Source organism: Mastigoproctus giganteus, chromosome 5 (genome assembly GCF_048544385.1).
Source record: "Mastigoproctus giganteus isolate SK-2022 chromosome 5, ASM4854438v1, whole genome shotgun sequence".
Lineage (NCBI taxonomy): Eukaryota > Metazoa > Arthropoda > Arachnida > Uropygi > Thelyphonidae > Mastigoproctus > Mastigoproctus giganteus.
In genome coordinates, this window is record NC_143579.1 from 111,892,493 (window position 1) to 111,907,148 (window position 14,656).

Below are 14,656 nucleotides of genomic sequence, written 5' to 3' on the forward strand. Positions count from 1 at the left end.
TTAGAGAATTTGAGAACATATCTGAGGTTTGCTATGTGCCCAAAAGATTAGAATTTTTAAAAGACTAAACTGGCAGCCATATTGAAGAGATGTAAATATACAGTGCAGCAGAAAAGTAATGAGACTGAAACAAAGGCCAAATATTGATAAGGAAAATATTTTCTTACTTGTCTTCCTCAAAACAATCCCCAAGGAACCAAATATACTTGTAACAGTGTTCATATAAACATTGGAAAGACTTGAAAAATTTGTCTGCTGTGATGGTATTTATTTCTACTTTCAGGTTCTTTTGAATATTATAATAAACACTCAAATTAGCACCCTTTCAATCTTAATCTCAACTCTAGGAAACAAAACAGAAAAAAAGTCTGCTAGTCAGGGAAATAAGAAGGATGGATGAGCACTATATCTGCTTGTGACCAGAAAGATCTACACAATGATTGCTGAGTGAGAAGAAGGCACAATGCCATGCAACAGCTTCCAACCAGAGTGTTCAAAATCTGGTGCATATGCTCGATTCTCACCAACAAATGTTTCGATACCTCTAAGTAGTAATTGCTGATAATAGTCCTTCCTTCCTTCCGGAAGGAATTCCATCCTGGAAAATTTAAATTTAAAAAATAAAGTTACTTCTGGAAACAAACCTTTTTTGGCCTTGGTGAGCTCCGCGATTGCCATTCTGCAAGTTGTCTTTTGGTCCCGGGATCATACTGAAAGCACCAACTCTCGTCCCAGTAATAATACTGTGGAGGAAACCAAGTTCACTATCAGCTGTTTGAACAAAATCTTTGCAAGCATCCAATCATCTGAGTTTTTCCTCAAACAGTGTGGAACAAACTTTGTGCAAATTTTTTTCCTTCCAAGACTGGTAATTATAGACCTTATTGATTCCTTATTCTCATTTAACTTGCTTACAGGCATTCTCAGTGTTAATTGATGGCCATTCCTGTTACTAGTAAACAAAGCGTTAGTAGACTGTGCACTTTGTCCGTCAATTTGGCTGCAGGTCATTTTCAGTTGCAGGTGTAGCTGAAGTTACATCTTTAAAGTTTGTGCTCAGGACAGAACCACATCCCCATACGATGTTTGTAACATTTTATGTTTCAGTGGGCTTGACTCCAGCTTTACACAAAACTTCATGTTGATCTGTTATTCCACTCTTTGGTTTCTAATGGTTATGTTATACATGATGCACAAAGAATGTCTGCAAAAAAAAAAGCAACTTAAGGCCAAATGGTTTGGTTGACAGGACTACGAAGGACACACTTCTATGCTTCTCTAGCACCCTCTCCTGGAGCAATAATCATGTTAAAATTCTTATTTTTTTCAGTATCAATACTTTTTTGCCACAGTGTGTATTTACACACACACACACACACACACACAGGATAGCTCCTTTATTAGGTACACCTCCCTAATGGCAAGTAGTTCCCCCTTTAGCTCTTAGAACAGTCTGGATTCGTTGCAGGAACATGGTGTCGAAAGCATGCCAGAGATGTAGTCCATATTTACTCAACTGTTTCCTACAGTTGTAAATTGGATAGTTGCAGATCTCTATTCCAAAGAGCTTGTTCCACCTCATCCCACAAGTGTTGTTGTTGTTGCTGTTGTTGTTTGGTTTTTAGGAGCATTAGCAACTAAGGCCATATTGCTCCGGGGATATGCAGTGGTCATTTCCTGACCTTTCCGCATCCTCCCACAAGTGTTCAATTCAACTGAGATCTGGTGACTAGGGAGGCCAATGCAGTAGGCTGAATTCACTCTAATGTTGCTGGAACCAGTGCTGTACAATTCTGCCCTTGTGACATGATGCATTATCTGGCTGAAATTCACAGATGGATACAATGCAATGATGAAGGGATGCACTTTGTCAGAATTTCAAGATCACCTCTGGCATCCAAATGTTGCTACACTGATATCAAGGGACACAATGTGCAAAGAACACTTCTCCCTACATCATTATACCATCACCACTACCCTACATTATTGAAACCTAGCAAGATGGATCCATGGACATACATTGTCTTTAGCATATTCTGATCATTATTCTGCACAGGCAAATGTTTTTTTATTTAGTCCTCCACTGTCTGCTGTTGATGTTCCTGAGTCCACTGTAATTGTACCTTCATGTTTTTTCCTGACACAAAAGAGTGGAAGCTAGTTCAATTGTTAGGTGCAATACCCAATCCATGACAAAGTATGAAAGATGTTCATTCTGAAACACCTTTTTGGTTACCACTATTTTACTGGGTTGTTACTTGACTGAGTGTAGCCTTTCTGTTACCCTGCACAAGATTTGTTGGCCACCCACATCAACAATCTGTTTAGGACTACTATTACCATTGACTGAGAGAAGAAACAAAAAAATGAGAACTCATGCATTTGTAATCCTTCCACTCTTCATTACTATAAGAAATCACAAAACTTGGAGAGAGAGAGAGAGAGATAAAAGCTTAATTCAGTTTACAAACATGTTTCAAAATCCTCTATAAATTTATCACATAATGAAAATAAAACAAAAAATAATTTAAAAAAAAGAATAAATTTATTGTATATGCATAATAAGAACTACACAATACATAGTTGGCAGTGTTTCTTGTTTCATGTTTTATTTTGTGACTGAATACTTTTGATATAAAACACAAATAAATATGCTTGGTACTATTCTATGCTTCTACCTTTTTTTTATACTTTACTTCTTAATCTCTGACTGAGATCCTTTAATTTTATAAAGTTAATATGTAGCTTGCTAAAAAATACATCATTAATGTTTACTTTTTTGTGTGTGGGTTTCATTTGTGATTTGAGATGTTGGTTGAATTTTCTTTTATTTATTTATATCGTTACAATAAATAAAAGTAAATAATATAGGTTGGTTCACAATATTTTGGTGAAAGCACTAAAGGAATATCATATGATGAACAACCACAATAAATGCTGTAAAACAACTTCTGGCCTCTGAAGGATTCTCAATTTATCAGCATGATCCTTCACATCCAGAACACTGCCGCTACTGCCATAAAGAAGAGAAGAGTAGATATTACCATTACAAATTCTGGTGGAATTACCAAGGCATATAATAAAAAAGCATGAAAAGAAAATAAATTTCATATTTACAAAAGAATTTACCATATTTTCTGCAAGCTTTGGAAGATAGCTTTTTTTCTGCTCTTCATTACCATATTTTCTAAAAATCTGGTTTATAACAGTGTTCTGAACATCTGTTATAAACCTGTTTTGTTACTTGACTGAGTGTAGCCTTTCTGTTACCCTGCACAAGATTTGTTGGCCACCCACATCAACAATCTGTTTAGGACTACTATTACCATTGACTGAGAGAAGAAACAAAAAAATGAGAACTCATGCATTTGTAATCCTTCCACTCTTCATTACTATAAGAAATCACAAAACTTGGAGAGAGAGAGAGAGAGAGATAAAAGCTTAATTCAGTTTACAAACATGTTTCAAAATCCTCTATAAATTTATCACATAATGAAAATAAAACAAAAAATAATTTAAAAAAAAGAATAAATTTATTGTATATGCATAATAAGAACTACACAATACATAGTTGGCAGTGTTTCTTGTTTCATGTTTTATTTTGTGACTGAATACTTTTGATATAAAACACAAATAAATATGCTTGGTACTATTCTATGCTTCTACCTTTTTTTTATACTTTACTTCTTAATCTCTGACTGAGATCCTTTAATTTTATAAAGTTAATATGTAGCTTGCTAAAAAATACATCATTAATGTTTACTTTTTTGTGTGTGGGTTTCATTTGTGATTTGAGATGTTGGTTGAATTTTCTTTTATTTATTTATATCGTTACAATAAATAAAAGTAAATAATATAGGTTGGTTCACAATATTTTGGTGAAAGCACTAAAGGAATATCATATGATGAACAACCACAATAAATGCTGTAAAACAACTTCTGGCCTCTGAAGGATTCTCAATTTATCAGCATGATCCTTCACATCCAGAACACTGCCGCTACTGCCATAAAGAAGAGAAGAGTAGATATTACCATTACAAATTCTGGTGGAATTACCAAGGCATATAATAAAAAAGCATGAAAAGAAAATAAATTTCATATTTACAAAAGAATTTACCATATTTTCTGCAAGCTTTGGAAGATAGCTTTTTTTCTGCTCTTCATTACCATATTTTCTAAAAATCTGGTTTATAACAGTGTTCTGAACATCACATAAAACAGACACTGATGGATCCACCCTAGCCAATTCTTCAATTACTAAAACTGCAGAGAAGAAACTGGATCCACTTCCCCCATATTCTGGTTCGATATTGACAGCCATCAACTATAAGATTAAAATAGGCAATAAGTTATTACTTATAAAATAAGTAACATTATTACTTATTACTACTCTGAAAAACATGGGTAACATATATTGGTGAATTGAGGACTATTATATCCTTCTATGTATTTTGTGCCAGCAGGATTTCAACTGTCATAAATAATTACTACAGTCAACATGTAAATTCCATGGTCAAACTACTCAAGATAAAAATCAAAAAAACTCAAGTTACTACTCAAGATAAAACAAACTTCTTTAGCCAGAGTTGTCTTGAGAAATACTACTTTTAAATAAATAATCATCAAAATCCTGCTGTTCACAAAATGCATTAGGTAGTATTCAATTTATAATTTTATTTCATAAGTGGCATTTAATTTAAAAATTTATTTCATAGGTGGTGCTCAAATTTACAAATTTATTTCATAATCAAAGTTTTCACTTCTTTTTATACTGCTCTGAAAATTACATAGAATTGCCCACAAGTCAGAGATTTACTAACCACTATCTGACAAGAGACCAGTATGGGAGGTACAGATAAACTCAGGCAGAACTGATATTGCAAGCTCATAAATTGCTTTTTAAATCTATGACATAATCCTCCTTTCTTGTAAAGTTTATTCACATACTGCAATGTTGTTTTCATATCAGAAAAGCACGCACTATGGTATTTACTTAATAGTTAGAATATATGAATAAGTGTGCTGCATTAACATACATAGAATGAAATATGAAAATATTTTTTAAAAAATGAAAATAGAATGTTTATTATATTTTCATTTTTTGCATAAAATGATATAGTTTCAGAAGTTGACAGAAAATAAAACTTGAGAAAGAAAGAGAAAAGAAAAGAAAGTGCATTTTTTTATATATGTACCAACTTACAAATGTTTCATCATTGTGACTTCATATTTGTTATCCTAGAACTCAGAGATTTAAATGTTGCATCTAAATACCACTTTATACAGGACGAAAAAGACTGAGATTATCTTTAAATATTTTCTTTGTAAAGTTTCAGAAATCTTCAGATAATAAATCAATGGAAATGGATCTCTATTTGTGATTTAATGAATATAAGTTTTACTCAAAGTTAAGTTTAAATGGATCTTTCTTGTTTGTTTTGCCTTACTGCAACTTTGGAATATGGGAAATGTACAAAGATCAATCATTTAGCAGTGGTATAAATGTTTACAGTATTCATTCTAAAAGTGAAAATCAGTATAGAGATGGAAAGTAACTATTTCAGTTGTCCTGCATTGCTGATTTATTCTCATTATTGTTTAAAAGATTGGTAATTAACTTTTTGGTTTTGAAATGGACATTTACTTGTTGAAACATATTTGTAAAGGAAAATAATGATATGTAATTGAATGTAATTTCTTCTCATCTATTTTTTTTTTCTCTAGGCATACACAAAGGACATTAATTTATAAAAACCTAGAATTTTTACATCTATGATATTAAGAGAACTTAAGTGGCAACAGTTTGAACAGAGATAGCTATAATACATAAAATAAAATTTCCTATTTAAATGTAACCCTCAAAATTTAGATAAGTGAGGCAGCTGCATTGAACCTCAGTATAATCAAGCTATTCACACACTGGCACAGTGTCTAACTTATGTTCAATGCTGACTAATTTGTTTTTATCCAAACAAGTTGAGCGGGGAAATATGCCAACTTGCATAATGTGATGAGAAACAATGTTGGTAAATAGTCTTAGAATTCTCAGCTATTACACAAAGAGAAATAAAGGGAAAAAATCCGATGTTTCTTTTGCACACAGTTCACATTTGTTAGGATAGAAATGTTTGATTTCAAGAATTTTACTAGCATACCAAGGATCAATAACACTATCCACAGCATCTCCACACACTAAGAGTGTCTTGAAACAGCAGTATCTCATATTTTAAACAAATAACAGAATAGCCTTTCCTGGTGTCATTTATTTAACAAATGTTTCTTGAGGCAGCTCATGGCTAAAGGACGTTCATTCCATCTTGAGTATTTGACCATAATGTTTACTCATAATAATAAAATCCTGCTGGCCACAAAATATGTAAGACAAAATAGTTTACTAATCACTTTGCTAATTTATTTCATGGGCCATAAAAATTTCAATTGCATTAAATTAATTGATGTTTTAACACAACATATTTCTTATTTACAAAGTAACAAAAAAAAAAAAAAAAAAAAAAAAAGATTGGTTCAGCTGTTACTACTGATATCTGTTACTTGTTTGTCTTTCCAAATAAGTGATTCCATGTCAAGCTAACAATTCTAAGAGATTAGTTATTAATTAATAAAAAAGAGTATTGTGTTTTAAAAGTCCCATATTATTCAACAGCAACAATTAAACCAAACCAATGACTTGTGGGAGTAAAACAAGGAACAGATTTACAATTCATTCACAATCAAAATTTGACAAAAATAAATGATTTTGAAAGCAGAATAAATTTACTAAGAATAGTTAATGTATTTTAATAATTAATTATTAATAATAATCAATTAATTCATAACTTACAATAATATAAATCAACACACTGACATGAAAATTTGGTACAAAGATTCCTAAAATATTAGCATTAGTAGAGACAAATGATGCAAGAAAGCAAGCTTATATAGCCAAATAAAAAAAAAAAAAAAAAACCCTTCCCATTACACCTATCCATTCACACTCCAAATGCTTGTCTAGTTCTGCCTTGAACTTTAAGTTGTCAACCTCCACTGTAATAGATGGAACTTTTGTTCTAGCAATCAACTACCTGCTGGCTAAAGGCAAATTTCTGCACATCTATTCTACAATTTACTTTCCTCAATTTGAATTTATGTCCCCTCAGATGAGCAATCTGAGAAAGAGGAAGAATCCCACCAGCACTGCTTGCATTCAAGGCCTTTATACACCTCAATTAGATCACCTCACGGGTGCCTAGTTTCCAGAACTTAAACCAGTCCTGGTAACAGCAAAAATTTGTTCCATTTGCCAATCTTGTTGCTTTTCTCTGTACTTGTTCAAGCAGCTCTACATCATTCCCAAAATGAGGCCTCCAGACCTGTATGCAGTACTCAAGGTGGGGCCTGACCATTGCCTTATACAAAGGGACAATCATCTCGTTATTCCTGCTATCAATATTCCCGTATATCATTGACAAGACACCATGGACTACTCTTGCAATGTGTCTGCACTGCCCAGAAAATTTCATATCTGACTGCATAATTATTCCCAGGTCTTTTTCATTCTCCACTACCCTGAGTGCAATACCACACAGATGGTACGTTACTGCTACCCATGTGCAGTACTTTACATTTGTCAATGTTAAACTTCGGTTGCCACCTCTCAGCCCATCTGCTCAACTTTTCTAGATCCTGTTGCAAGTAGTGTACTGTCATTACCAACCCAGCCAACCTTCATATCATCTGCAAACGTGGACATTAAAGCCTGATATATCTTCATCAATATCATTGATAAATACAAAAAAAAAAAACAATGAGCCCAACACCGAAACCTGGGGGACTCCACTAATAACATTAGTCCATGAAATGCAATGTCGGCTAATTACCACTGTCTTCTCCCACTCAGCCATCCCTTTATCCATAGCAGCAACTTGCCATTAATGCCATACTTTCCCAATTGTACGGTAGTCTTCCATGTGCAACAATATCAAAAGCTTTCTGAAATCCAAATTATGATATCAAAATTATTCTTTCCATCCAGTTCTTTTGAAACCACATCATAGCATCCAATCAAATTTGTCAGACAAGACTTCCCCTTAACAAAGCCTTGCTGTGTCTGAACTATAACTGCAGTCTAGTCTAGATGATCCTGCAGCACTTCTTTAACTAGCGACTCCATTAGAAGTTAAACTAACAGGGCAATTACTCGTGTCACCCTTTGTGAATTGGGGACACATTTGTACATCTCCAGTCCATGGATACATCCCCCTGAGTCCAAGTAAAATTTCATAATTAGGCTAAACGATTGTTTACTTCTTTTACTGCCTCTAATATAACTGGATAGATCCCATCCACCCCAGGTGCCTTTCTTATATTTAACTTCAACAATTTCCCTTCCACTTTGCTTTCAGTTTGCTAGAATTTGATAAGCTTCTGGCCTCCACTTTCCTAAAGACTTCCTCATGTGTGAATATAGATGCAAAATACTCAATCAGTGTGTCAGCTGCCTCAGCAGGATCATTAACATTCGAACCATCGATATCAAGTGGACCAACCTGATTCATCCCTTCCTTCTAGTTTATAAAAGAAAAGAAGTCCTTGTTGTTTTTCTTTTCATATTTTGCCAAAGATTTCTCATAATCTGCCTTCACTTGCCTAACTTCCTTTGTGTACAGACTAGCCTATATCTACTATAGTCTTCTGTGTCATCTGATAATTTATATGTATGCCATGAATTTTTCTTCTCTGCCACGAGTCTCATTAGTTCATCTCCCATCCATTTAGGCCTTGAATAGTATTTCTTAGTTGGGATAAAAAGCCTATTTGCTTCCAAGATTACTTTCTTGAATGCTTCCCATTTAGAATTTGCTTCTGGTAACATTATCAGATGGTCCCGTTGTATAGAATTTAAAAACTGTCTGAGACCAGTGTGGTCCCCTTTACAAAAGCAAAAACCCTTCCCTTTACTCCTGATGGTAGTTACATCTAAGTAAATCCCACATCAGCACACTGTGATCACTGCCACCTATTGGTTCCATTATCTGCATCTCCGACAGTTTTTAAATTCTGTACAGTGGGATCAACTGACGATGTTACCAACAGTAAATTCTAAGGGAAGCGTTCAAGGAATTAATCGTGGAAGCTACTAAAGTTTCATACCTATTAAGAAATATTGTTCAAGGTTTAGGCCTAAATCGTTGTCAAATGAACTAATGAGACTCGTAACAGAGAAGAAAAATGCATGGGATGCATATAAATTATCAAGCGACTCAGAAGCCTATGGCAGATATAAGTTAATCTGTAATCAGGTCACAAAGGAGGTTCGGCAGGCGAAGGCAGATTACGAGAAATCCTTGGCAAAAGATGCTAAGAAAAACAGCAAGGATTTCTTTACTTATATAACCTCTAAAAGGAAGTGGATGAATCTGATTGGTCCACTTGACATCGATGGTTGGACTGTTGATGATCCTGCTCAGATAGCAAACAAACTGAATGCATATTTTGCATCTACATTCACACATGAGGAGTTATTAAGGTTTGAAAATGCCATAAAGTTATCAAATTGTAACAGGGTGCTTAATGATTTTGTAATAACTGAGAGCAAAGTGGAAGAGAAACTGTTGAAGTTAAACATAAGAAAAGCACCTGGGGAGGATGGGATCTATCCAGTTATATTAAAGGAGGCGGCAAAGCAACTAAGCAAACCCTTGTATTAGATGTGAAAATGTATCCCCAATTCACAAAGGGGGATTGAAGAGTGACACGAGTAATTACAGACCAGTTAGTTTAACTTCTGTTCCGGGTAAAATAATGGAGTCGCTGGTTAAAGATGCATTGCAGGATCATCTAGACAAGACTGCAGCAATAATTCAGACATTGCATGGGTTTGTTAAGGGAAAGTCTTGTCTGACAAATTTGATGGGATATTATGATGTGGTTACAAAGGAACTGGATGCAAAAAATAATTTTGATATCATATATTTGGATTTCAGGAACGCTTTTGACACTGTTGCGCATGGAAGACTATTGTACAAATTGGAGCAGAATGGTATTAAGGGTAAGTTGCTACAATGGATAAAAGGATGGTTAAGTGCGAGAAGACAGAGGGTGGTTTTTTTTTTTTTTTTTTTGGTAGTTGTTGGCGCATCGGCTTCTGTGGCCATAGTGCACCTCCCAAGGTTTTTGCAGTACTTTGATCCAAGCCCGAGGCGGGATTCGAACCCGCGACCTTTGGGTTGCCAGGCAGGCACTTTACCCACCTGGCTAGCCCGGTCGGCCAGAGGCAGTGTTGCCAACTCTTAATAATATTTCCCGCTAGCCGCATACTCAAAATCCGCTATTTTTAGCACTTGACCCGCCAAATTTTTAAAATTTTCATTTGTTTTGAGCTTTGAGCGAAATGAAAGACCACGTGATATTGCACGTGCTACAGGCCTAAATGAGGCAACGCCGAGAATTACAAAGAATGCGGAGAAAATAAAAACAACTTTCATAGCGGGAACAACTAAAAGTGTAATTAAAATCCATTAGATTAAGACACAAGAATTGGAAGAGATGGAACGGCTGTCATCTGTTTGGATATAAAATCAAACAAAAAACAAGTTTGCTTACGATAGAAGCAAAAGCATTAGCAATATTTTATTACGACCTTTACGTAATAAAAAAATACGTAATAATCGTAATAAAATACTTACGTATTTTATTACGATTATTTATTGTGTTTGGTAATGTTTTGGTTACAAATGTGTGTTCAATCTTGGGTGGTCGGCACCTAACCCTATTTTTCCCATACGGCCTGTTGTTTATATTGCATGATTTTTGCATTGCACGAGAGTTTCTAGGAATACAACTATCGCGCTATACGAGGACTGACTATACTAAGATATTATTACACTGTGGTTATTAGAAATAATTATTACTTATTGCTCTGTGGTTATTAGAAATAATTATTACTTATTGCTCTGTGGTTATTAGAAACGTTGAAAGAGATGTCGGTAATTCGGATCGCATTTCTTGGAAGCCAAACAAATACGACGAAGAAAAATTATCCAATGCCATTCCTTCGCGGTTTCAAAAAAAAGGCGTCATTAGAATTTTTTCCACATTTTTAGATTTGATTCAACAATTTAAAGCTATGACCCAACGATCAAGTCGTTTGACCGCGAGCGTAACTACGTAAAATTGTTGGGGTTCTCCTCAGGGAAATCCAGAATAATATAAAACCGATTCTTCACTTTATAAAAAAAAAAAACTATGAAATATGATATCCCTACTATTTCAATTATGAATTATTTTTAGTGTTAATTAAATAATTGATTGAACAATTAATTTAATATTTCTTAAATTAATATTTCTCAATTTAAATGTTACATTGCCAAAATACATAAAATGCTAAACATTTATACTCTTCCCGCTAAAAAATCCGCTATCCGCTATTTCATATTTTTATCCGCTAAACCTGAAGCAATTCCGCTAAATCTAGCGGGAAAACCGCTAAAATGGCAACACTGGCCAGAGGGTGGTAATCAATGGGTGCTGCTCTTCTTCGACTAATGTTATTAGTGGAGTCCCACAGGGTTCGGTGTTAGGTCCACTGTTGTTTTGTATATTTATCAATGATATTGATGAAGGTATATCAGGCTTAATGTCGAAGTTTGCAGATGATACAAAGGTTGGCAGGGTTGTTAATGATAGTAATGGCAGTGTGCTACTGCAACAGGATCTAGATAATTTGAGCAGATGGGCTAAGAAGTGGCAACTGAAGTTTAACCTTGACAAATGCAAAGTGCTGCATATGGGTAGAAGTAACCCCAGAGAAACGTACCAACTGTGTGGTACTACACTTAAGGTGGTGGAAAATGAGAAAGACCTGGGAGTAATTGTGCAGGCAGATATGAAGTTTTCTGAGCAATGCAGACAGGCTGCCAGGGCAGGTCATGGGGTTTTGTCAGTGATATATAGGAATTTTGCTAGCAGGGAAAAAGGAGGTGATTATCCCTCTGTATAAGGCAATGGTCAGGCCACACCTTGAGTACTGCGTACAGGTCTGGAGGCCTCATTTTAGGAAGGATGTAGATTTACTTGAGCATGCACAGAGAAGGGCAACAAGATTGGTGAGGGGAATGAAGGGATCCTCTTATCAAGAGAAGCTTAAGTTCTGCAAATTGCAGTGGCTGGAGACTAGGCACCTGCGCGGTGATCTGATTGAGGTGTGTAGGGCCTTGAATGGGTTCAGCACGCTGAATTCTGATGGGATCCTTCCACTTGTTCAAATTACGAACCTAAGGGGGCATAAATTCAAATTAAGAAGGGACAGGTGTAGAATAGATGTGCAGAAATTTGCCTTTAGCCAGCGGGTGGTTAATTGCTGGAAGAAATTTCCATCTGTCATTGTGGAAGTTGATGGGTTGAATAAATTTAAGGAGGAACTGGACAGGCATTTGGAGGGAATGGTGTGATTTTTTTTTTTTTGGCTGATGCTGCATAAGCTCATACATTTGCTTTCTTGCATCACATACCACCACTACTACTACTACTATAGAATTTAAAAACTGTCTGAGACCAGTGTAGTCCCCTTTACAAAAGCAAAAACCCTTCCCTTTACTCCTGATGGTAGTTACATCTAAGTAAATCCCACATCAGCACACTGTGATCACTGCCACCTATTGGTTCCATTATCTGTAGATGCTTAATGCATGAAGAATCACCAAAGAAACATACACTGAAAATATAACATAAGTAAGCATTGAAAGCATTGAAGAGATCAGAGCACCTGTTCTGATCCATCAAAATTTTGAAATGGATCAAAGCACCTGTTCCAAATTTATAGTAATATTTCTTTAGGGGAAACTGGGGAGGAAATGCTATGAAATCAGAAATGAATTTAGAACCACCCCAGGGGCCAGCAGTATAGTATGTGTTCAAAATTTGGTAGCAATCCACATTTTTCTTGTTCAATGCAAATACTTTTATTTATGATGGAGAAGGGACGAGGGCTACAAAATCATAACAGAACCTGAAATTTTCCCAAGGACCAATGTAACATAGGCAGGGGTGGACTGGCCATAAGACTCACTGGGGAACCCCTGTAGGTCGGGGACCAGAAGAGGCCAGTGTGATTTTCAATATTACACTCTGACCTCCGATATATTCTCTTTGTTTTCCCCAATAAGAATTTTTGACCCAGTCCACCTCTGAACATAGATTGAAAATTTTGCCTCAATCCAACTTTTCATTCTAGAGTAATACACGAAATATACTTTCATTTATTTCAATAAATTTTTGTGTTTGGGGAGGTTGGCTATGATTGATTTTAAAAGCTTTCCAGGGACCAAAGAAACATACACTGAAAATATAACATCAGTTGAACTGGTTCTTATTAAGTAATGTCTGAACATCCAATAACATACTTCGATTAAAAGTTACATAACGTACACAGTGCATTACATTTCAGGCACATTCTATTTTTTCTTAAAAATCAATTTTTTTTTCTTTGTTTAACTGAAATGAAAAGCAAATATAGTTACTTCTTATCAATTAATTACTAAAATTATAACTTTACAAAACACTTAATAAAACCGTACAGTTTTACATTCTCGAAACAGCAGTTAAGTTTAATTACAACTGTATAATATTTATTATTCTTTCCCTCATACTTTTACATCTCTTTTTTTTCTTTGTGTGTATATACATACAGTCTGTCCTCGTATAGCACGATAGTTGTGTTCCTAGAAACCCTCGTGCAATGCAAAATCGTGCAATATAAACAACAGGCCCTATGGGAAAAGTGGGGTTAAGTGCCGACCACCCAAGATTGAACACACATTTGGAACCAAAACATTACAAAACACAAATAATCGGGTAATTTTAATCGTTATAAAATACGTAATAAAAAATATAATATATTTTTTATTATTTATTATATTATAATAAAGTATTTTTAGTATTTTTTAATACTAAAAAAGTATTTTTTACGAATAAAATACGTATTTTATAATACGTAAGTATAAATTATAATACATAAGTCGTAATAAAATATTGCTAATGCTTTTGCTTCTATCGTAAGCAAACTTGTTTTTTGTTTGATTTTCTATCCAAACAGATTACAGCCGTTCCATGTCTTCCAATTCTTTGTGTCTTAATCTAATGGATTTTAATTACACTTTGAGTTGTTCCCGCTATGAAAGTTGTTTTTATTTTCTCCGCATTCTTTGTAATTCTCGGCGTTGCCTCATTTAGGTCTGTAGCACGTGCAATATCACATGGTCTTTCATTTCGCTCAAAGCGTTTCACAATTTCATATTTTTTTCTCTATCGACAGAGACGGACTGGCCATAAGCCTTACCCAGGAAATCCCGGTGGGCCGGAGGCCTGTGCGATTTTGGCCATAAACCGTAGTATGAGGCCACTATAAATTTTTCCCGGGTAAGAATTTTTGATCCAGTCCGCCTCTGTTTATCGATATTGCTTTTCTCTCTCTCTCTCTCTCTCTCTCTCTGAATCTGCAGTGTCTTCACCAGGACGCTTCCTTTTCACACCTTTTAAGTATTTTACTAATTTTTAGGGAATAAAGCGCAATTACAAAACGAGGAGGCACGCTTAATACACATAAACAAAGCTGGGCGCATATAGCAACTGAATAAACACCGTAAAGGCCGAGATACAC

At 35.0% G+C, this 14,656-nt stretch overlaps 1 protein-coding gene across 1 annotated transcript in view; it reads right to left on the reverse strand.

Moving 5' to 3' along the window:
• Positions 1 to 14,656, reverse strand: part of LOC150085642 (short/branched chain specific acyl-CoA dehydrogenase, mitochondrial) — a 133,830-nt gene that overhangs the window by 81,304 nt on the left and 37,870 nt on the right. Inside the window, exon 5 of the mRNA XM_090373407.1 lies at positions 4,118 to 4,324. Coding sequence (XP_090229533.1) covers positions 4,118 to 4,324 — 207 coding nt within the window. The remainder of the gene's footprint in view (positions 1 to 4,117; positions 4,325 to 14,656) is intronic.